This window comes from Pelophylax lessonae, assembly GCF_965119305.1.
Source record: "Pelophylax lessonae genome assembly, chromosome: 4".
Classification (NCBI taxonomy): domain Eukaryota; kingdom Metazoa; phylum Chordata; class Amphibia; order Anura; family Ranidae; genus Pelophylax; species Pelophylax lessonae.
Window position 1 is genome coordinate 615,326,088 of NC_138771.1, and position 24,881 is coordinate 615,350,968.

A 24,881-nucleotide genomic window follows, 5' to 3' on the forward strand; every position below is an offset into this window, starting at 1 on the left:
CAGTAGTCATTAGTGGAATTACATTTTAAGTTGGACTTTTCAGTAGTCTGCATGAATAAATTTTTGATGTTTCTCAATATAGGACCTGCATTGATGGGCTTTATCCATGCCCAAACTGATTCTCTTTTCAAAAAAAATCTACGAAAATTCAAAAACAGCTTAAAGCAGGTTGATACGGCATAGAAAAAAGTTAATTGCTAGTCAGAAATAGGGATGAGCTTGCAAAAGTGGGTAGGAACCCTGAAGCCAGCTTTCATGTTTGGCTAAAGAGATGCAGGCAGGCGATTCTCCACCACCCAGCTGATATTATAAAAGGGCAAAGATGCTCGCAACATCTTTGACCTAATGGCCATGTGACTATATTAAGTCAATGAACCTGAAATAATATGACCATATTAGATCAATGATGTCCCCAATATCCCCACTCCTTTGTAACATGAGCTGAAGGGTGGGTAATTCCAGTTCAACAAGATTTAGGGCATTCACAGCCTTACAGCTGGTTTTACAAAGGGTCAGGAATGGTTTTGACATCATTGACCTAATATGGCCACATGGCCTTTTTAGGTTAGGGTCATTGACCTAATATGGTCATGTGGCCATAATAGGTCAATGACACTGACATATGGCCATTTTTACAATGTTAAATCAATGATGCCACAACCATCTCTGCGCCTTTGTAACATCAGCTGTTGGGTAGGAAATTCTCATGTTCAGGTCCAAAGCCAGCTGTCATTCTTGGTCCAATGAAATGCTAGTGGGGGACTCTATGCCCCCACAGCTTATTTTACAAAGGGGTGAGGATGCCTGTGACATCATTGACCTAACATGGCCACAGAGCCATATTATGCCAGTGTAATTGACCTAATATGGCTGCTTGGTCATCATAGGTCAATGACACTGGTATAATATGGTCATGTGGCCATATGAGGTTTATGAGGTCATGAGCATCCCCACCCCTTTGTGTATAAGCAAAAAGGAAGAGAATTAGGCCTTAAAGGGACCCTTGAGTTCCAGTCCAATGACTTTGCCTAGGTAAGAAAATGTCATTGGTCTGCCGCAGGCAGGAGAAAGCATTTCCCCATTTTCCTCAGTTTCCCTTCTCAGTGGTCATGTGACAGTACCAAATATGTATGTATGAAGAAATTTGCCTTCTTGGTGTTGAAAGATCTTATGCTGAAAATATTTTGTAAAGACCTTCCAAACTCTAATAAAACCATGGTGATTTTGAAAAGTCAGTTAGTTCAACCAATAAAAAAAAAAAATACATAAATAGAAAACCTCCATATACACAATCTTAAACGCAATTGACCCAGAGGAAGAAAAAAAAAAAACCATATCAAGCCTTGTTCAATTTCAATATGCTCCAACGGGAGGAAAAAATTCCTTCCTGATCCCCCTGTTTTTGAACTTACCAGATATGTAAAATGCTGAACTTTGTCTTGTTCTGCAGGAGGGCTGGTCAATATATTAAAGTTTATAAAAATTTGTTTGTTCGGTTTTGCCACATTGGTATCGATAGTCAAGTGCAAATAGTTTCCCGGCCCGGTTTGTGGTTGGTATGGAGTAATGGTGGCTTCCTCAAAGGCCTGGAGATTTTCAGCTAGTCTCTCAATGTTTGTTTTCACCTGTTAAAAAGGGAAGTCGATTTGTGTTAAAGAGGTTTACTAATCTGGTTAAAGGATAGCTTTACTTTCACACACAAAAAAAAAAAAAACATAGCAAACTATAAAAAAAAAAAAAAAATACTATATACTGTGTGAATCATCTATGATTACTATACAAGCAATATTGTAATTAAATGTTATTAAATATTACCATTTATTTTCAATATGTAATTTTCTGAAACATTAACCACCTCAATACAGGGCACTTTCACCCCCTACATGCCCAGGCCAATTTTCAGTTTCCAGCAATGAGCTGTTGCACTTTGAATGATAATTATTCAGTCATGCAACACTATACTCAAATAGAGCTTTCTTTTGGTGGTATTTAATTATCACTGGGTTTTTATTTCTTGCACTACAAAAGAAAAAGCTGAACATTTTTCTTAGTTTTTGTTATAAAATTTTGCAAAAAAGTACTTTTTCTTCATACATTTTGACCAAATTTTTTACTGCTACAATATTTTGGTAAAATAACCCAAATCAGTGTATATTATTTGGTCTGTGTGAAAGCTATAGAGTCTACAAGCTATGGTACAAATCATTGAAAATTGATCACACCTGATTGCATATCATTTCTTGAGGCCCTATCATGCCAAGACAGTACAAGTTTTCCCCAAATGACCTCCTTTTGGAAAGTAGACCATCTAAGGTATTTAGTAAGAGGCATAGCAGGTTTTTTGAAATTGTAATTTTTTTCCCCACAATTCTTTTTCACAAAAGTGTCAAATTAACAAGTTATTTCCCCCACACGTCATAGGTATGCTTGCAATTACACCCCAAAACACATTCTGCTACTCCTCCTCAGTATGGCGATACCACATGTGTGAGACTGTTTCACATCCTAGTCACATAGAAAGGTGCAACATCCAAGGAATTGCATACGCTTGTGAAATGGTACCAAACTTCAGTATGTAAAAATCTCCATCGGCGATGCTTTAAAAACCTTTCTTGGTTACCAGTTTAGAGTTACACAGAAGGTCTGGTGCTAGAATTATATTGCTTTCTGTCTGACGTTCGTGGCGATAACTCACATGTGTGGTGCAATCACCATTTACGTATGCATATGGATCAACGTGTGCTCCTTTGCACAGGGGTGGGGGAGCTTTACATTTTTTATTTATTGGTGGGACACTGGTACACTGACAAAAGTTTTTGTGCACTTGTACACTGACAGATGTTGATCGTCCACCGGCAGACACTGACAGATGTTGATGTTGCAATGGAACACTATTGCAGATGTTTTTGTGCACTGGTACAGGTGCTTGGTGTACTGTGTGGCGATGGATGCAGTCTGTGTGATATTTGACAGTTCTCTGTGTAAAATTATCACTTACACACGGAGCTGTCAGCACAGGCTGCAGCATCCCCCGCTTTGGAGGCTCATTGGGACCCTTAAACCGAATATCATCAAAGACTTCTCGCATCAACATCAGCTTGAAGCATGTATTGTTCCCTATTAGGGATATATTTCTGTGCTGCTGTTTTTAATATACTGGTGAATATATGAGGGATTGTTTCCTTTTGTGTATCCCTCATCTATACACAATTTTTTTATATATATACCAATAAATTGATTACATTTTAAGTGTTCGCTTCCTGGTCTTCCTTCTCCCAACTGGCCACAAATCCCCTACTTTTCTGTATTTTGTTTTTGCATATATTTTGGGGCATGGGCCAACCTTCACGGTTATTTGTCCCCCAATGAATACAATGTATCTTTCCATTCTGTCTGCCGGAGGAGGGAAGTTTAACCTCTTAAATGCACATTGTTATAAGGTATCTGCTGATACCGATACCGATCCGGAAGTATCATTTTGTTATAAGCTCACAAAACAGTACTTCCGGATCAGAATCGGGATCGGCGATTTCACAAAGCAAAATATCGGCATCGGGATCCAAAAAAGTCGGATCGGTGCATCCCTACTTTTGAATATAGGCACCACTTTGGCCCTACGCCAATCCAGTGGTACTATTCCACTCATTAACGAGTCACTAAAAATGTGAAAAAATGGCTTTAAAATGACATAGCTCAATTCTTTTAGGATGTGTGGGTGGATGCCATCTGGTCCAGGTGCTTTTTTCACCTTTATTCTGTCTAAATATTTCTTCGACCATATCACTTTTGAGCCATTGTGGATTATTTGGGGCTGTGTCAATACTGTCCTCATTATGGACATGGGCTCCCCCATGCTCCATTGTATACACAGATTTGAAGAAAGTATTTAATAAATTTGCCTTCTCTTTGTCCCCAGTCGCCCACTTCTGATTATTTTGTAAAGGGCCTACACGCTCAGACCTGACCTTTTTACTATTATTTTATTTATTAAAACAATTTCTTGGTTTGTCTTACTCTCTTTTGCAATCCATCGTTCATTTTGAATTTTTGCACCCTTAATTTCCTTTTCACATATTCTGTCATATTCTTTGTAACATTTATATGATAATAGTGTTCCTTTATTTTTATATTTTTTAAAAGCTCTTTTATTATTATTTATAGCTTTTTAACCTTGGCCATGAGCCAAATAGGTGTTCATTTTAGCCTTTTAACCTCTTCTGCCTGCCGTATAGTAAATTGATGGTGGGCAGGATCCCCTCTCGTTCTGGGATGACATCATATGACATCACCCCAGTGGGCACGCAGCACAGGGACCCCGATTTCAGTAAATAGCCGATGACGGGGCTTTTTACCCATGTGATCAGCCGATCACATGTAAACACGGAAATAACCGAGTGTGAGGCGAGGAGAGCCGATTAGTGGCATCTCCTCATAGGGGAGACCTGTACAGGTAATCAAGCCACTGAACCTCCCATCTGATTATCAGTGCAGCCCAAGCAGTGCCCAGGGGTGATGCCAGTCTGTGCCCATCGGTGACACCAATCAGTGCCCATCAGTGACACCAGTCAGTGCCTATCAGTGATGCCAGTCAGTGCTGCATTTCAGTGCCCATCAGTGCCTGCTTATTAGTGCCACTTATAAATGCTGCTCATCAGTGCCATCCATCAGTGCCGCCTATCCGTGCTGCCTATCATTGCCTATGAGTGCCGCCTATCAGTGCCCATCAGTGCCACCTATCAGTGCCCATCAGTGCAGCAAATTAGTGCCTCCTCATCAGTGCCACCTAATCAGTGCCGATAAGTGCCGCCTCATCAGTGCCTATCAGTGCACCCTATCAGTGTCCATGAGTGCTGCCTCATCAGCGCTCATCAGTAAAGGAGAAAAATTATTTATTTACAAAATTTTCTGACAAACTAAGGAAAACATTTCTAATTTTCTGTCTTTTTTTTCTTTTTTCAGCAAAAAATAAAAAAACCAATGGTGATTAACCACTTACCGCATATCAACGTACCGATACGTCGGTACACTTTGCGGGTTTATACCGGGATGATGCCTCTAGTTAGAGGCATCATCCCAGTCCCGTGGTTTGAAGCCGACGGTCGGCTTTCCGTCGGTAACGACCGATGCGGCTCGGGAGCCGCTCGATCGTTACCCGGGGGGGCGGGAGGGGACGTCCCCCCCCTCCCGCCGCCTTCTGTGGCTTTGCCCGGGGCTCCCGTCCCACCGGGAGCCCCGAACACCCAGCCGGCACGTCCGCCGGCTGGATGGAGTCCCGATGAATGCCGGAAACGGCATCGATCGGGGCTCCGATGACGTAACCCGGAGGCGGCGTCCATGACGTCACTTCCGGGTTACTGTGCTGCAAAAGGCGGCAAATTTAAAAAACGGCTGTATGCAAAAATGCCGTTTTCGGCGTTTTGCATACAGGGAAGTGTAGTGGAGGGGTCTAGGGTCTTTTAGACCCTCAATCCCTCCATAAAGTGTACCTGTCACACATATTGGTGTCACAAGGGATGTTTACATTGCTTGTGACAGCAATAAAAGTGATCAGATTTATAAAGTAATAATGTAATAAAGTTTTAAAAAAAAAATAAATAAATAGGAAAAAAAAAAAAAATTTCGCCGCCCCCGTCACCGTTAGCTCGCGCACAAAAAAAACGTGTACGCAAGTCGAGCCGCGAATGAAATCGCTGTTCAAACCCCACATGTGAGGTATCGCCGCGATCACCAGAGTGTGCGCAATAATTTAAAAAAAAGAGCTACACTCTACCTCTAAACTGGTAACCGTTAAATAAATTTAAAGCATCGCAGATTGAGATCTCTATTGACCGTAGTTTGTCGCCATCCCACGGGGGGGCGCAATTTTAAACCGTAACATGTTGGGTATCTATTTACTCGGCGTGACATCATCTTTCACAATATACAAAAAAAATGGGCTAACTTTACTGTTTAGTATTTTTTAAATGCAGTGAAATGTGATTTTTCAATTTTTTTCCAAAAAAATGGCGTTTTAAAGACCGCTGCGCAAATACCGCTTGACAAAAAGTTTTGCAATGATCGACATTTTATTCTCCAGAGTCTTTGCTAAAAAAATATACATAATGTTTGGGGGTTCTAAGTAGTTTTCTAGGAAAAAATACTGGTTTTAACTTGTAAACAAAAAGTGTCCGAAATAGGGCTGGGGCTTAAGTGGTTAAATGCCACCAAAAGAAAGCTCTATTTGTGTGGAAAAAATAATAAAAAGTGCTGCATGCAATTGTCATTCAAAGCGTGACATGCGCTGAAAGCTGAAAATTGGCCTGGGCAGGAAGGGGGTAAAAGTGCCCTGTATTGAAGCGTGTTAAAGCGGATCTTCACTGCATCTGAGCACCACAAAGCAAAAACACTGTTTCAGAATTTTTTTATATTTAAAAGCAAACTCCCCCATCCATCCCATGTTTCCTTTGAAAAACACCTCATAGTATTTCTGGCTGTGGCCATCTTCAGTAAGGGAAAATTATTCATGTAGCATTTATTTCCTGCCCTTAGCTTATGCATGCAGGAGATTGTGCTGAGCTGTGAAAACCACTCCTCCCCTTATGAAGACTCCTGGGATGTATGACATAATTTTCCTAGGCAAAACCAGGAAGTAACTGAAGAGATGTAAAAAAAAGTTTGAAACAAGTAAATATGATATACTTTCCTATCTATTTACTAATTCTAGCAGCATAAGGATGAAAAATAATCAATGATTTACACTACAATCATTATATATCAGATTGGGTGTCCATAGAAGCCCAGGCCTATTCCCCACTGCCAATAGACTTGGTGCTCTGGATCCCTTCAAAACATAGAAAGGCTATCCTATCCCATTCTGTTAGTCTATGGGACTTGACTTGCAGACATTGGCCCCTACGCTCTCCCCACTCCCCTGTGGCGCCCCTTTTTAAAAATCCCCAATTTAAGCCAGGTATGACGCCCGCCCTCTTTCGCTGGTGGATGAACAAGGGACTCTGCCACATAGGACACTATCTTGACCATAGAGGTGTACGGCCCTCTTCATATTTTGTGCAGGATTTTCAGATGCCCCCCTCTGAGAATTTTCACCTAAAACAAATACAACATTTCTTAGGTTCTTTACAAAAGAACAGTTCTGATATTATAGTACGCGCACAGTTCGAAAACAGATGTATGCAGGAGACTGTCCAAAGGGGTTGTATCTCCACGTTGTACAAATCCTTAGTTTCCCCCTCATCAAAACTCCCTTATCAAATAGCTTGGGAGAGGGATCTGGGCATTGCCACTGGGGTGGAGGACTGCGATTCTGGACTGCATGCATTCATAAGGGTATAATGAATGTTACCCTGATTGAAGCAGGATATAAGGTGATTGCATGATGGTACCTTGTGCCAGAACGCCTCTCTAAAATGTATCCGGATTTGTCTCCCTCCTGCTTTAGGGGCTGTGGTCAGGTTAGTTCTGCTCTTCATATATGGTGGACTTGTACTAAGGTCCGTAGTTTCTGGATACAGGTTTATTCCTTAATTATTTTGATCACTGTGGTTAACAGCACTAAGGACCCTCGAATGTCTTTGCTTAATGAACCTGTGGAGAATATCCCAAGGTCTACACAGACGCGAATTTATTATATGTTTTGGCGGCCAAAATAGCCATCATTACTGCTTGGAAAAGTCCAGTGATAGACTTAGCTTTAATGAAGCAAAAACTAACCTGGATCATGCTCCATGAAAAACTGGTCAGTGTCCTACGGGGAACAAACAACACCTGTTTGAAAAGGTGTGGACCCCTTGGCTTTCTTACCTACAGGTGCCGAACACTGAGGATTGACATTGGATCGGTGCCGGGTTGGACTCCTGGACAGTTGTGGTCTTGCTTATTTACTCTCTTTTCTGACTCACTTTCTTTCCTTTTTCTAACTCACTTTTTTCTATCTCTTCACTCAGGTGCAAGATAGGCCCTCTAGTCGAACCCTTTGTCTCGATTTCAGGGTTTCTGTTTAGGTTTTGTAAAATTATCTTGTAATAGGTTTATATATTTTTGCACTTTAACTGTTCCTGTAGTGCCATTACTCCAATCAATCTCCAGGTACTTAACATCCCTCATTATTATCACCGTCCCAGCCCTCACAGCCCTTTCTATCTGTGCAAGGAGCTGAGGTATTGCAGTACATAGGATGTTTCTCCAGTCTTTTGAAGTTTAGGAAGACAATTAATTTCCTAAGCCCTGTCTCTGCAAAAAACGAACACTGACTTAAGGAACATAGAAGAAACATAGAGGGTCAAGTTAGGACTGAACCTACTAGCACTAAACAGAAAGGGAGGACAGAGAGAGATACCAAAGTGAACTAGTTGTAGTGGCCCCCAAACCATCGTTGATGTCAGCATACTACAAAACAATAGAAACCTGATGCCGTTCAATAAAACACAGAAAAATATACATAAGTGGAACTGAACAGAACTAATCAAACAATTTATTTATATGAATGGGTGTGCTGTGCAGTTTTCCTCCAAAACTTACTGTTATTTTCAAAGGCTGTCTAACTGAACCGGTGGGTACTAACAATTTAGCTGTTCCATCTTCCTCAGTAACACCATCGATGGATCCTGGGTTGACCACTACTGGAATATCTTTTGCTGGTGAGCCATCTGGGTTTGTAACCAACACCTAAAAGAGAAGAAAAATCAATTTCTGAAATACTTTTCTTTACCTGAAATGTCCAGAAGGAAAAAGAAGTACAGGAGTTTTCAGACCATGACTTCCATTTCTGAACGGACGAAAGCTACAAAGCTCTAAAAACTTTTATGCAAATAATTTTCTAGTAACCCACTGTCTTCATGTGAACATATTGCTAACCCTGCATAATCTTGTTGCTCACCAAACCCTTTTCCTATTCTGTAAAGATAGGTAGAAAGGAGCACCCGACATCCAGTGAATGCAAGTTGGAAGGTGAGTTTGTAATCCTTTATTGCGAGTAGGAACAAGTAATCAAGTCATAGTGTTTCGGGGAAACTTGCCAACTACATGCAGTAACAACCTTAAAGCTGTACCCAGAGGTAGCAGCTCAAGCCCCAAAAAGGGCTCACCTCCACCTTCTTTTTAAATTGGGCAGAAATCATTGGAAGGAAATTCTTCTAACCTGCTCACGTCATCACTCACCCATTGACCAGTGACCAATAGAGTCAGTCCAGAGCAATCTCAAACCCTAAAAAATCTTTTTCTATAGAAGCTTTGACGTCTATATATGGACAGATGAAAGCTAGGGAGTTTGAAACACTTCTACACAAATAATTATCTGATGACCAATTTGTCTTCACATCAATGAATGTCCATCCCTATCATAATCTTGTTTGTATTATATTGCTGCTTTTTAAACCCTTTTCTATAAAAGTTATGACTTCCATTTCTTGGATGGATGCAAGCTATGGAGCTTGAAACACTTCTATGCACAGAATTATGTTGCGACCAACTTGTCTTCATGTCAACAAATTGCCACTTCTGTCACAATTAGGGATGATCGAACGGTTCGGGTCGACCATCGGTTCGAACATTGACTGTTCGAAATTCGGCCGAATTCCAAACTTTTTGCGGAAAAAGTTTGGAATTCGGCAACCAGAACCACCCAAAATGCAATGGGACAGTAACTGGGCTTTAAAAGCCCATAATTGGACCAGAAACATCAGTAAAAGCCAATTGAGGGGGCAGGAGGATGCTAGGAATGTGATTGGAGTGACTAGGGGGTCCAGAGGCCAATCAGTAGTAAATACGCCCCCCAGTTTATAACATAGCCCCGCCAAATCTCTAGCACTGTAATACAGGGGCTGTGGAAGAGAGTGGAAGCAGTTCTGTTACTCCTGCTTAAAAATGTCATTTAGCAATTATTAGTGTGAGGAAAGGTATATCTAGTGTAGTTAGGGTACTATATACCATTATAGTTAGATTCAATAATCTAGTTTCTGTAGGGAAAGTGTTAAGTGTCAGGGTGACCGTAGTGTAGTTTAGGGTGAACTGACTCTGACTTCTATGCCAGGGTGACCAAACTCTTCCATGTCAGGGTGACCGCCAGAGAAAAAAGATCATTTGTCTTAGAATTGCAGTAGCGCAGGGATAGGGCTCCGCTCCTTTCACACCTGTGCATTTTTGTTGCAGGCGTTTATTGGGCTTTTTTGGCCGTCTTTGGAGGCAGGCATGACATCTGAACTTCTGAGCAGGGTTATGTATACACACACACATATATGTATATATACACATACACACATATAGGTGAGAAAGTAGCGGAACCCCATCCCTGCGCTAATGAAATTATTTGCAGGGATGGGGTTCTGCTACTTTCACACCTATATGTGTGTATGTGTATATATACATATATGTGTGTGTGTATATATACCCCTATACAGAAGTTCAGATGTTATGCCTGCCTCCAAAGACGCCCAAAAAACGCCCAATAAACGCCTGCAACAACACGCCTGGGCGTTTTTGTTGCAGGCGTTTATTGGGCATTTTTTGGGCGTCTTTGGAGGCAGGCATGACATCTGAACTTCTGTGTAGGGGTATATATACACACACACATATATGTATATATACACATACACACATATAGGTGTGAAAGTAGCGGAACCCTATCCCTGCAAATAATTTCATTAGCGCAGGGATGGGGTGTATGTGTGTATATATATATATATATATATATATATATATATATGTGTGTATATATACCCCTATACAGAAGTTCAGATGTCATGTCTGCCTCCAAAGACGCCCAAAAAATGCCCAATAAACGCCTGAAACAAAAACGCCCAGGTGTGAAAGGAGCGTTTTTCCCATTCCTGCGCTATTGAAATTTTAAGAAAAATTATCTTTTTTTTCTGGTTCTGGACATGCTACAGAGCTAAAACTTCACAGGTACACTTTTTAGACCCCCCAGACACTAAATCCAAAGAAATCTCATTTGTTTTTTTTTTTCAATAATTTTTCTCAATAATTGTCTCTCTATCAAAAACGACAATTTTTAAGAACTTTTTTTGTGTGATTAATAGTCCCTAGGGCATGACCCAGAACCCTAGGCACTTTTTAAGGGCATTTATTTGGTTTTAGGGCTTCAAAATTGTGTTTTTTGATTACCGAAGTTTGGGTCCCATTGATTTCAATGGGGTTCTGGAATCCGGACCCGAACTTTTGGGAAGTTCGGGTGTTCTGGTCAAACTGAACTTTTCAAAAGTTCGATCATCCCTAGTCACAATCTTGATTGTCTTATATTGCTGACCTCAAACCCTTGTCTATAGAAGTTGTGGCTTGCATTATCTTGGACAGATGAAAGATAGGGAGCTTGAAACAGTTCTGCTACAAATAACACCCTAGCGACCAACTTGTATTCACATCAACAAATTGCCACCTTTATCATTCTCTTTTTTTTTTTTTTTTTTTAACATTGCTGCTCCTTAAGCCCTTTTCTCTAGAAGCTATGACTTCCATATCTTGGCCAAATGAAAGCTACGGAGCTTGATACACTTCTATGCAAATAATTATCTAGCAACCAAATTATGTTCAAGTCAAGAAACTGCCACTCTGTCGTAATCTTGTTTGTGGTATATTGCTGCACCCCAAGTCATTTCCTTTAGACACTATGACTTCCATTTGCCATTCCATGGCTAGAATTGGGAAATGATATCACCACTAGTGTTGAGCGAACACGGACTGTATTATTCGTGTTCGTACCGAATAATTTGATTTTTTTACCCGAACACGGACACGGACACTTTACTGTATATTCGGGTAAAAATCCGTGTTCGGTCGTTTTATTTCCGGGTTTTGCATGCTTTGGCGCGCTTTTCATGGCGGGCTTTCAACAGCCAATCAACAATCGTTTAACTGGTGTGCCTTAAGCCATCCCAGCCATGCCCGCAAATGTCTCAGTAGCTGTGATTGGCCGTCTGAAGCATGTGACCAAGTCTTTATAAGTTCCAGGCAGCCGCAGCGGCGTCATTCTGCTGCTTAGATCAGGGACAGAGCACACATACGTGCTGGCTGCTGATTAGGGAAAGACAGGCAGGGAAAACTAATTGGTGTCCGGATAGAATTGAGGGACAGGTCGGAGTGTTTAGGCAGGGCGAGTTGTAGGCATTTTAGGGAGAGAGTCTGCTGAATTATAGGGTCAGTGTCTTCTACAAACTACAGTCGATATTGCTGTGTGGGGTGGGGTCTGCACTCAATCCTGATCTACGATCTCTTCTCAATCCTGTTAGGGAGAGGCTGCTGGTGAATTTTAGGGTCAGAGTGTTCTACAAACTACAATCGATATTGCTGTGTGGGGTCTGCACTTAGTCCCGATCTACGATCTCTTCTCAATCCTGTTAGGGAGAGGCTGCTGCTGAATTTTAGGGAAACTGTGTTCTACAAACTACAATCGATATTGCTGTGTGGTGTGGGATAGGAGATAGGCAGGTGTCAGTGATCCACATCCATTTTTCTGTGTGTGAGCTGCAGTGAACACAATCTTTTTGGGCTGCAGTGAACACAATCTTTTTGGGGTGCAGTGAACAAAATCCTTTTAGGGTGCAGTGAACACAATCTTTTTGGGGTGCAGTGAACAAAATCCTTTTTGGGGTGCAGTGAACAACATCCTTTTTGGGGTGCAGTGAACACAATCTTTTTGGGGTGCAGTGAACAAAATCCTTTGTGGGGTGCAGTGAACTCAATCTTTGTGGGGTGCAGTGAACACAATCTTTTTGGGGTGCAGTGAACAACATCCTTTTTGGGGTGCAGTGAACAACATCCTTTTTGGGGTGCAGTGAACACAATCTTTTTGGGGTGCAGTGAACAAAATCGTTTGTGGGGTGCAGTGAACACAATCTTTTTGGGGTGCAGTGAACAAAATCCTTTTTGGGGTGCAGTGAACAACATCCTTTTTGGGGTGCAGTGAACACAATTTTTTTGGGGTGCAGTGAACAAAATCCTTTGTGGGGTGCAGTGAACACAATCTTTTTGGGGTGCAGTGAACAAAATCCTTTTTGGGGTGCAGTGAACAACATCCTTTTTGGGGTGCAGTGAACACAATCTTTTTGGGGTGCAGTGAACAAAATCCTTTGTGGGGTGCAGTGAACACAATCTTTGTGGGGTGCAGTGAACATAATCTTTTTGGGGGGCAGTGAACAAAATCCTTTTTGGGGTGCAGTGAACAACATCCTTTTTGGGGTGCAGTGAACACAATCTTTTTGGGGTGCAGTGAACAAAATCCTTTGTGGGGTGCAGTGAACACAATCTTTGTGGGGTGCAGTGAACACAATATTTTTGGGGTGCAGTGAACAAAATCATTTTGGGGTGCAGTGAACAACATCCTTTTTGGGGCACAGTGAACAAAATCTTTTTTGGGGTGCAGTGAACAACATCCTTTTTGGGGTGCAGTGAACAAAATCCTTTTAGGGTGCAGTGAACACAATCTTTGTGGGTTACAGTGAACAGAATCTTTGTGGGGTGCAGTGAACACAATCTTTGGGGGGTACAGTGAACACAATCTTTTTGGGGTGCAGTGAACAAAATCCTTTTAGGGTGCAGTGAACACAATCTTTGTGGGGTGCAGTGAACAAAATCCTTTTTGGGGTGCAGTGAACACAATCTTTTTGGGGTGCAGTGAACAAAATCCTTTGTGGGGTGCAGTGAACACAATCTTTGTGGGGTGCAGTGAACACAATCTTTTTGGGGTGCAGTGAACAAAATCATTTTTGGGGTGCAGTGAACAAAATCATTTTTGGGGTACAGTGAACAACATCCTTTTTGGGGTGCAGTGAACAAAATCCTTTTTGGGGTGCAGTGAACAACATCCTTTTTGGGGTGCAGTGAACAAAATCCTTTTAGGGTGCAGTGAACACAATCTTTGTGGGGTACAGTGAACACAATCTTTGTGGGGTGCAGTGAACACAATCTTTGTGGGGTACAGTGAACACAATCTCATACTTCTGAAGATTTGAGGGTGCTGCCTGTTCCATACTCCTCCTCCTACTCCTCATCCATCCTTTTAGGGGTACAAACAATAGTAATTGGGGCCTAGTGTGGTGGTGTACGTGTGAGATACATACACTTTCTTTTTGATCATATTTTCTATTCCGCTATTCAATTAAAACCTTTGGGGATCAATTAAATTGCGTGATAGTCTGTGTCGGTACGTGTGAGATCCACCTTTCCAAGTTTTTGGGGTTCATCTCATACTTCTGAAGATTTGAGGGTGCTGCCTGTTCCATACTCCTCCTCCTACTCCTCATTCATTATTTTAGGGGTACAAACAATAGTAATTGGGGCCTAGTGTGGTGGTGTACGTGTGAGATACATACACTTTCTTTTTGATCATATTTTCTATTCCGCTATTCAATTAAAACCTTTGGGGATCAATTAAATTGCGTGATAGTCTGTGTCGGTACGTGTGAGATCCACCTTTCCAAGTTTTTGGGGTTCATCTCATACTTCTGAAGATTTGAGGGTGCTGCCTGTTCCATACTCCTCCTCCTACTCCTCATCCATCCTTTTAGGGGTACAAACAATAGTAATTGGGGCCTAGTGTGGTGGTGTACGTGTGAGATACATACACTTTCTTTTTGATCATATTTTCTATTTCGCTATTCAATTAAAACCTATGGGGATCAATTAAATTGCGTGATAGTCTGTGTCGGTACGTGTGAGATCCACCTTTCCAAGTTTTTGGGGTTCATCTCATACTTCTGAAGATTTGAGGGTGCTGCCTGTTCCATACTCCTCCTCCTACTCCTCATCCATCCTTTTAGGGGTACAAACAATAGTAATTGGGGCCTAGTGTGGTGGTGTACGTGTGAGATACATACACTTTCTTTTTGATCATATTTTCTATTCCGCTATTCAATTAAAACCTATGGGGATCAATTAAATTGCGTGATAGTCTGTGTCGGTACGTGTGAGATCCACCTTTCCAAGTTTTTGGGGTTCATCTCATACTTCTGAAGATTTGAGGGTGCTGCCTGTTCCATACTCCTCCTCCTACTCCTCATCCATCCTTTTAGGGGTACAAACAATAGTAATTGGGGCCTAGTGTGGTGGTGTACGTGTGAGATACATACACTTTCTTTTTGATCATATTTTCTATTCCGCTATTCAATTAAAACCTTTGGGGATCAATTAAATTGCGTGATAGTCTGTGTCGGTACGTGTGAGATCCACCTTTCCAAGTTTTTGGGGTTCATCTCATACTTCTGAAGATTTGAGGGTGCTGCCTGTTCCATACTCCTCCTCCTACTCCTCATCCATCCTTTTAGGGGTACAAACAATAGTAATTGGGGCCTAGTGTGGTGGTGTACGTGCGAGATACATACACTTTTTTTGATCATATTTCCTATTCCGCTATTCAATAAAAACCTTTCGGGGAACAATTAAATTGCGGGATAGTCTGTGTCGGTACGTGTGAGATCCACCTTTCCAAGTTTTTGGGGTTCATCTCATACTTCTGAAGATTTGAGGGTGCTGCCTGTTCCATACTCCTCATACTCCTCATCCATCCTTTTAGGGGTAGAAACAATAGTAATTGGGGCCTAGTGTGGTTGTGTACGTGTGAGATACATACACTTTTTTGGATCATATTTCCTATTCCGCTATTCAATAAAAACCTTTCTAGGGCAAGATCTTAAATTACAGAAATATGAGGAGACCGTCAAATAAGGGCCGTGGCCTGGGTCGTGGTGCTGCTGGTAGAGCTCCTGTTGCAAGGAGAGGACGTGGTCGATCTGTGCCAGCTACACGCACAAGTGAAACACCTTCCTCAAGTGTGAGTAGGCGACAGAACCTGCATCAGTATTTCGTAGGGCATCATACGCCTCTAGAAGTGATGAGGCCAGAACAAGTGGAGGCGATAGTAGATTGGTTTGCTGCTGACAGTGCCTCCAGTTCCTTCACATTGTCTCCCACCCAGTCTACTGCAGAAAGGTCACAGTTGGCACCTGCAGCCGATGTCCAACCGTCTTTCACCTCACCCCCTTGCAAATCAGGCAAGCAGTCTGAGCCCCAAGCCATACAGCAGTCTCTTCTTCTTTTTGATGACTCTGTCAGCAGGGTTTCCCAGGGCCATCCACCTAGCCCTGCCCCAGAAGTGGAAGAGATTGAGTGCAGCGATGCCCAACCACTTATTTCTCAAGATGAGTACGTGCAAGGACCATAGCAGCACGTCTCCGATGATGACGAAACGCAGGTGCCAACTGCTGCGGCGTTGTGCATTGTGGAGACCGACAAGGAGGGCAGGGGTGAAGACTGGGTGGAAGATGATGTGGAGGACGATGAGGTCCTCGACCCCACATGGAATGAACGTCATGCAGGTGACCTGAGTAGTTTGGAGGAAGAGGCGGTGGTCGCACAGAGCCACCAGCACAGCAGAAGAGGGAGCAGGGTGCAGAAGCGGAGCGGCCGTGCCCTAGACACTACGCCCGCTACTGCCCAACGCAGCAAGGGAACGAGCGCACCAAAGTCAGCTCAAAGGAGTTCTCTAGCGTGGAAGTTCTTTAGAAAATGTGCTGATGACAGGACACGAGTGGTTTGCACCCTGTGCAATCAGAGCTTGAAGCGAGGCATAAACCTTCTCAACCTGAGCACAACCTGCATGATCAGGCATCTAAGTGCAAAGCACGAGCTGCAGTGGAGTACACACCTTCAAAACCAAGAAACGTCTCTGGCTCATCCTGCTTCCTCTTCTGCTGCAGTCTCGGCCGCTCCAGTCACATCTGTAGTGATACCGGCACCTGCCACCCCGCAAACAGACGATCTGTCAGCAACACCACCACCAGGGTCACCAACAACCATCTCCACAATGTCCCGTGGAAGCGTTCAGCTTTCCATCTCCCAAACACTTGAGAGGAAGAGGAAGTACCCCCCTACCCACCCGCGATCCCTGGCCCTGAATGCCAGCATTTCAAAATTATTGGCCTTTGAAATGCTGTCATTCCGTCTGGTGGAGACGCACAGTTTTAAAAACCTTATGTCGGTGGCTGTCCCACAGTACGTCGTGCCCAGCCGCCACTACTTTTCCAGGCAAGCCATCCCTTCCCTGCACAACCAAGTGGGGGAAAAAATCAGGTGTGCACTGCGCAACGCCATCTGTGCCAAGGTCCACCTAACTACCGATACGTGGACCAGTAAGCACGGTCAGGGGCGTCATATCTCCCTAATGGCACACTGGGTAAATGCAGTGGCGGATGGGCCTGAGGCGGATAGCAATTTGGCGCATGTCCTTCCACCACCGAGGATTGCAGGGCGCTTCAGTTTGCCTCCTGTTCCTAACTCCTCCTACTCCGCTTCCTCATCCTCTACCGCCTCCTCATCCGGACAGCGTAACACCTTCACCACCAACTTCAGCACGGCCAGGGGTAAACGACAGCAGGCAGTTTTACAACTTGCCTGTTTGGGGGACAAACCACACACCGCGCAGGAGTTGTGGAGGAGCATGGAACAGCAGACAAATGAGTGGTTGCTGCCAGCGAGCCTCAAGCCCGGCCTGGTGGTGTGCGATAACGGGCGAAATCTCATAGCAGCTCTGGGCCTAGCCGGTTTGACGCACATCCCTTGCCTGGCGCATGTGCTGAATTTGGTGGTGCAGAGGTTCCTTAAAAACTACCCCGATATGTCAGAGCTGCTGCAGAAAGTGCGAGCCGTTTGTGCGCACTTTCGGCGTTCTCACCCTGCTGCTGCTCGCCTGGCAGCGCTGCAGCGTAACTTCGGCCTTCCCGCTCACCGCCTCATATGTGACGTGCCCACAAGGTGGAACTCCACCTTGCACATGCTGGAAAGACTGTGCGAGCAGCAGCAGGCCATAGTGGAGTTTCAGCTGCAGCACGCACGCGTGAGTAGCTCTGCGGAACAGCACCACTTCACCACCAATAACTGGGCCTCCATGCGAGACCTGTGTGCCTTGTTGCGCTGTTTTGAGTACTCCACCAACATGGCCAGTGGCGATGACGCCATTCTCAGCTTAACTATCCCACTTCTATGCCTCCTTGAAAAAACTATTCGGGCGATGATGGAAGAGGATGTGGCACAGGATGAGGAGGAGGAGGAGGATGAAGAGGTAACATTTCCAGGGCTTTCAGGGCAGTCATTCGCAAGGGGCTCCGAGGGTGGGTTCCTGCACACACAAACGCCAGGGACACAATTGTCCAGCAGGGGCACAGTTCTGGAGGATGAGGAGGAGCTGGAGGAGGAGATGGAACCATGTTCACAGCAGGGTGGCACCCAGGCCAGCTCATGGCCATCACTGGTGCGTGGCTGGGGGGATACAGAGGACACGGACGATACACCTCCCACAGAGGACAGCCTTTCGTTGCCTCTGGGCAGCCTGGCACACATGAGCGATTACATGCTGCAGTGTCTCCACAATGACCGCCGAGTTGCCCACATTCTAACTTGTGCTGATTACTAGGTGGCCACGCTGCTGGATCCCCGTTACAAGGACAACGTACCGTCCTTAATTCACTCACTGGAGCGCGATCGCAAGATGCGCGAGTACAAGCGCACGCTGGTAGACGCCATGCTGCTGGCATTCCCATCTGACAGCGGGGCCACAGTGGAAGCACAAGGCAGAGGAGGAGGAGGAGGAGGAGGAGGTCGCCAACGCAACCAGGGCACCGCCAGCACCTCAGAAGGCAGGGTTAGCATGGCCGAAATGTGGAAAAGCTTTGTCAGCACGCCACAACAAACAGCAGCACCAGCAGCTCAGATGGAACGTCTTAGCAGGAGGCAGCATTTTACCAACATGGTGGAGCAGTATGTGTGCACACGCCTACATGTAGTGAATGACGGGTCTGCCCCCTTCAACTTCTGGGTCTCCAAATTGGGCACATGGCCTGAGCTTGCCCTTTACGCCGTGGAGGTGCTGGCGTGCCCTGCAGCCAGTGTATTATCTGAACGGGTATTTAGCACGGCTGGGGGCGTTATAACAGACAAGCGCAACCGCCTGTCCAGAGACAATGTGGACAAGCTCACGTTCATTAAAATGAACCAGGCATGGATCCCACGGGACTTTTCCGTACCTTATGCAGAATAGCAATGGATACCGACCTTACCCACCCATTGTTCCATTTTTGCTCTTTCTCACTCTTTTGGGGTGTACCCTCATTTAAAATTTGTGAAAAGAAGCAGTGTTGGCTACCTCGTCCTTCTCCTCAGGGCCAGATTAACGTAGGGGCTATTGGAGCTGCAGCTCCAGGCCCCTACCTTTTATATAGGCCCCGGGTGGGCCATATTCACTGTTACCGCTCTTCTGTCACTTGTAAACACAGAAGTCTGGCTTCTATGCTCGCTTCCTCAGGCAGCACCCTCAGAACCTCCCCACACAGCGCGAAGGCCGGACAAGGAGGGACAGTTGCCGATGCATGGATGTGTTTATGGGCTTCAGAGACAGCATCCCATGTTGAATTAGGCATGCATGGCTGCACCCTTCCTCCTCTGGGTGCATGCCAAGGCACGGCCCTTAAGGCCCTTCAAAATCCTCAGCACCAAGCCCATGATGCTCTTAATCCGGCCCTGGTCCTCCTCCACCGCCGCTCACACCTACACCGCCCATAGGTGTGCGCAGCCTATTGCATTAAGGTGTGCACCCCAAAGTTGAAATACACATGCATGTGTTTGCCTACAGGTACATGGCCCCGATACATTACTCTCCCTGCTGGCAAAGAGAAATAGAGCAGAGCAGGTCCGAGGGAGATCTTTCCCATCTCCTCACTGGCAATGCTATGTGCCCTAGGTGATTAGGGTGTGCCCAGGCACACCCGGCAGACCCTGTGCGCACGCCTATGTCACTGCCACATCCACCACCACCTCAACCTCCCTCCTACTCCATATGGGCCTCGTCCTTCAGAGATGAAGAAGAACATTGTTTTATTTTTCTGTTTTTTTTTTGTTGTTTTAAATTATTTCCCTATCCACATTTGTTTGCAGAGCACTTGCCATGCTCTTAATTACGTTTTGCTGCCATTTGCTGCACTCTAGCCCTTTCCTTTGGTGTTTTAGAGCCATTTTAGTGCCTGAAAGTTCGGGTCCCCATTGACTTCAATGGGGTTCGGTGTCCGGGAAAAGTTCGGTAAAAGTCCGGGACACGGACCTGGACTTTTTTTTAAAGTTCAGCCGAACCCGTCAAACACGGACATCTAGGTGTCCGCTCAACCCTAATCACCACTAATCCTTTATATAGCTGATGAAACTTTGGGATGCTGTCATTAGGCTATTGGTACCTTCTAGATTGGTGGTGTGTGCCGGGTCTTTTTTTTCGGTAGGTGTATGTAAGTAGGTAGGTATATGGATTATAATAGATTTACAATGGGGAAGTTTTCTGGGGGGGGGTTCTCTCTTTTTGTTGTAAAACATGTCTTTATTTCTAGGTGATGTTTGTTTTTCTTTTTGAATGGGTAGGGGTATGTACCCCTTCCTAATTCATGCTGGGGATGGGCTGGAATCTTGGGACCACCTTAGTATTAAAGGGGGCTTCCAGATTCCGACAACCCCTTCACCCGCAGCCCCCACAGCCACTTACCAGAGTTGTGGGGAATAGACCCTTGTCCTCATTAACATGAGGACAAGGGTGAAACAAAGTAGCTTGCTATAGACAGTAAAACGCTTCCTCACCATCTTTCAAATGCTCTCTATCTATTTCTAAAACTGAATGTGGATTGCTCTTCAGAAAGCAAATCAAACATGGCCTAAAACACTTTTTCCCTTGTAAATGTCAGTGCTGCTGTAACATTTTCTGTAAATCACAGAGATGTGCCCCTTCACGGTCAGAATTAAGGCATTTCCCAGGCATGTTATTTAACCACTTGCCTACTAAGCCTATTTTTGACATTTGGTGTTTATAAGCTAAAATCAGTTGTTTTTGCTAGAAAACTACTTAGAACCCCCAAACATTATATATTTTTTTTTTAGCAGAGACCCTAGAGAATAAAATGGAGATTATTGTAATATTTTTTATCACACCGTATTTGCGCAGCGGTCTTCCAAACGCAATTTTTTTGGAAAAAAATCACTTTTTTGAATTAAAAAATAAGAATCCAGTAAAGTTAGCCCAATTTTTTTCCATAATGTGAAAGATAATGTTACGCCGAGTAAATAGATACCCAACATGTCATGCTTCAAAATTGCGCACACTCACGGAATGGCGACGAACTTTGGTACTTAAAAATCCCCATAGGCGTCACTTTAAAAATTTCTACAGGTTGCCATCTTAGAGTTACAGAGGAGGTCTAGGGCTCAAATTATTGCTCTCGCTCTAACAATCGCGGCGATACCTCACATGTGTGGTTTGAACACCGTTTACATATGTGGGCGGGGTTTCCATGTGCGTTCGCTTCTGCGCGCGAGCTAACGGGGACAGGACGCTTTAATTTTTTTTTTTTTACTATTTATTTTATTTGTTATTTTTTATTTTTACACCGTTTAAAAAAAAAAAAAAAATTGATCATTTTTATTTCTAATACAAGGAATGTAAACATTCCTTGTAATAGAAATAGGCCCGACAGGACCTCTTTTTTGTGAGATCTGGGGTCAAAAAGTCCTCAGATCTCACAAGAACACTAATAAAGTTGGAAAGGAAAAAAAAAAAAAATGACAAAAAAAAAAAAAAAAGGGACCTTTAAGCCGGTTGCTCGGCAACGACGTTTTGCCGTCGCTCCGGTCCTCCAAGACAATAGAGTCGAGTGAGGGCAAGCTTGCCCTCACTTGACATCCTGTCTGTGAGGATCCGGGACCCGATCGTTTTCCCGCTGCTGGCGGGTCCGGTAAGCGGGGAAAAGGACCGGGACGCAGTGGGAGGGGGGGGGGGGGGGCGCACCCCTTCCGCCATCCCGGAGGGTGATCTCGCAGCAAATCCGCCGCTGGGACCACCCTTATCGGAAAGCCCATCGCCTGCAGTTTAAAAAAATACCAGGGTTATGGCAGCTATCTGCTGCCATAACACCGGTATTTAGCTTTAAACTCAGGACGTATATGTACTATGGGCCGGTAGGGAGGTGGTAAAGGACTTGGTAATTTTTACTGTTTCACTTTAGGCATTTGAAAAATACCTGCACCTGTTGGCAGGTATGTCTCTTCTACAGTCAGTGGTAAAGGGTCTCTGGTAACAGATCGCTGACATCGATTATACAGCAGGCACGGCTGAGTGCCCGACAAATGTGAGTTGATCTGCCTTTCTCTAATAAAGCATACCCTTATTAGTAAGCGGAGAGCACTAGATTTCTTCATCTGTTTTCTATATGTCCCGGGATCCCTCGAGGTGCAATATAGTGTGGCTCTTTCCTGGAAGTCTGATCAATGATACATGTGATTGCTGGCCCGTTTGGGTCCTTCAGGAAGGTGAGAGGCTGATTCACCTGGTGGAGGGATTCACTATATTGGTGATTACAAGTTGTTTTCATCACTGGATTTTCTTCAACTGAACACGGGACACTCTTTATATCACTTTATTGGAAGCACACACATTGCTATGTGCCTTATGAACTGGATATGATTTATTGTCATCACTTTTTGATTTTATATTTCTGGCGCATCACATTTTTGTATGATTGGTACATGTTCCCCAGGGCTTTGCCCACCTCCATGCAATTTTTTTAACACCCCCCTATTAGCTCAGACAGTGGGTATTTTTAATTTGACAGATTCAGCTCCCTATGATTTCAATGGGGTTAAGGTTTGGTATCAGAACTTCTTTGAAGTTCACGGAGCTAATGTCAAGTTCTTACCTTACCCTCCTGTTGGCAGCCATCTTGGACATGTGCAGACTGCTGCCTCTTATAAACTCTGATTGCATTATCACTTGCCTGCTGCCTTAGTGTCACACAATGATGATGCTGCACACCTGACTATATCTATCACCTGATGTGTTGCAGTCCTCGTCCTTGTGTTTGTGCTCCAAGGTGAATCTTTGCTAGCAGTCTTCTGTTCTCCGTGTTCCTCTGTGTATGACCAGGCTTGGCTGACGACTCTCCTGGCTCTCAACCCCGCATCGGCAGACGACCCAGCATCAGTAGACTACCCACTTCTGGACTCGACCCCGGCTTGGATGACTACCCTCTTCTGGACTTGACCCAGGCTTGTTCCTGCTTTCACTTCCTCACTCTTGCTGTGCATTTATTGTTGTTTGCTCCAATAAACTGCTTTATTTTACCTGCATCCCCATGTGGTCTGGTTTCCTGGCACCTTGACAGTAAGCAAGGGTGATGAATCCTGACAGGTGCTCCTATGCTCCCCATGCTGGTTACCAGGCTTGATCAACAAGATCACCTCTTGGGTCAGTTTGCTCAGGTGTTGCAGACGTTGCTCGCACGCACAACTCACCTTGCTCCTGGTGCTACTAGGCCAGTGGTTCCTCCTGTTGTTGCACCTGTTGCTGCTTCTGTTGCCACTCCTGCCGTTGCAGCTGGAGTTGCTGTTATCAGAGGGATGACTGGTTCAGCCCCCCTTCCACAGCGCTATGGGGATGAACCGAGTCAGTGTTGTGACCAAGTGTGCATTTATAATGAGATGGTTTCTAAGGCGTTTTCTTCTGACCGGTCCAAGGTGGGTTTCCTAATCTCGTTGCTCTTGAACAAGGCCTTGGCCTGGGTGAACCTTTTATGGGAGAATGATGATCCTGTGATACTCGATTACCTGAGTTTTGTTGCCTCCTTTTGTAGGGTATTCAATGTGCCTGCTCGCTCTGCCTCTGCTGCAAAGCTGCTCCTGTCCATTCAACAGGATATATGAACCGTTGTCGAGTATGCCATGGAATTTTGTACCCTGGCAGCAAATGTGGGCTGGAATAATGAGGCTCTGGTGACTGTCTTCTCTCATAGCCTCTCCAATGCATTGAAGGACGAGATTGCGGCCAAGGATCTCACTGATGAGCTCGAGGCTCTCATTTTCTTCCTGATTTTGATCAATACCAAGCTCAGGGAGAGACCATCTTTTAAGGAGCGCCTACAGAGGCCTCCTACCTCCTTATCCTGGCTCTGAAAGACTGGAGACACTTGCTCAAAAGTTCTGTGGTTCCAGTTCTCATTCTCACCGATCATAAGAATCTGACTTATCTCTCGGAGGCCAAGAGGCTAACACCTCGTCAGGCCAGATGGGTCTTATTCTTGTCTCATTTTAACTATGTGGTCTCCTATTTGCCCAGCTCCAAGAATTTTAAGGCTGATGCCTTGTCTCCCCAATATTCTGAGTTGTATAGGGAGGACTCTGTGCCGACACCAGTCATACCTTCAGATCATATCCTGGCTGCCATCCACACCAACTTAACCTCTCCTCTTGGGGAACAGATCTTGACTGCCCAACCTGATGCTCCCACAGAGAGACCTGCTGGCAAATGTTTTGTACCTGAGGGGTTGCGCATCAGAATGCTGCTCACGTACCCCAAATTCCAAGACTCACGGTCATCCTGGTAAGAACCAAATGTCCTGGGCAATTTCCCGTCAGTTCTGGTGGCCAACTCTCCGCACTGAGGTTGCGGTGTATGTGGCTGCTTGTTCGGCCTGTGCCCAGAACAAATCTCCTTGGCACTTTCCCTTTGGCCTACTGCATCCCATTCCCAATGGGGAGTGTCCCTGGTCTCACCTGGCCATGGATTTTATTGTGGCACTTCCCATGTCTTGAAGTTACATGGTTATCCTCATGGTTGTCGACCGGTTCTCCAAAATGTGCCACTGTGTTCCATTTAGGTGGCTGCTTACCGCTCCGGAGCTGGCCTCTGTGTTTTTGCCAGGGAGGTCTTTCGTTTACACGGGTTGCCTAAAGAGATTGTCTCAGACCATGGAAGCCAGTTTGTCTCCAGGTTCTGGCGTGCCTTTTGCTCCCAGTTGGGTATTGGACTCTCCTTCTCCTCAGCCTACCATCCGCAGTCCAATAGTGCCGCTGAGCGT

General features: G+C 44.7%; 1 protein-coding gene across 1 annotated transcript in view; it reads right to left on the bottom strand.

Annotated features, from left to right (window-relative positions):
• LOC309553570 (venom factor-like) overlaps nucleotides 1-24,881 on the bottom strand; it is a 424,228-nt gene that overhangs the window by 302,614 nt on the left and 96,733 nt on the right. The window contains exons 11-12 of the mRNA XM_082254842.1: nucleotides 8,518-8,664; nucleotides 1,413-1,625 (exon numbers count right to left, since the gene is read on the bottom strand). Coding sequence (XP_082110968.1) covers nucleotides 1,413-1,625; nucleotides 8,518-8,664 — 360 coding nt within the window. The remainder of the gene's footprint in view (nucleotides 1-1,412; nucleotides 1,626-8,517; nucleotides 8,665-24,881) is intronic.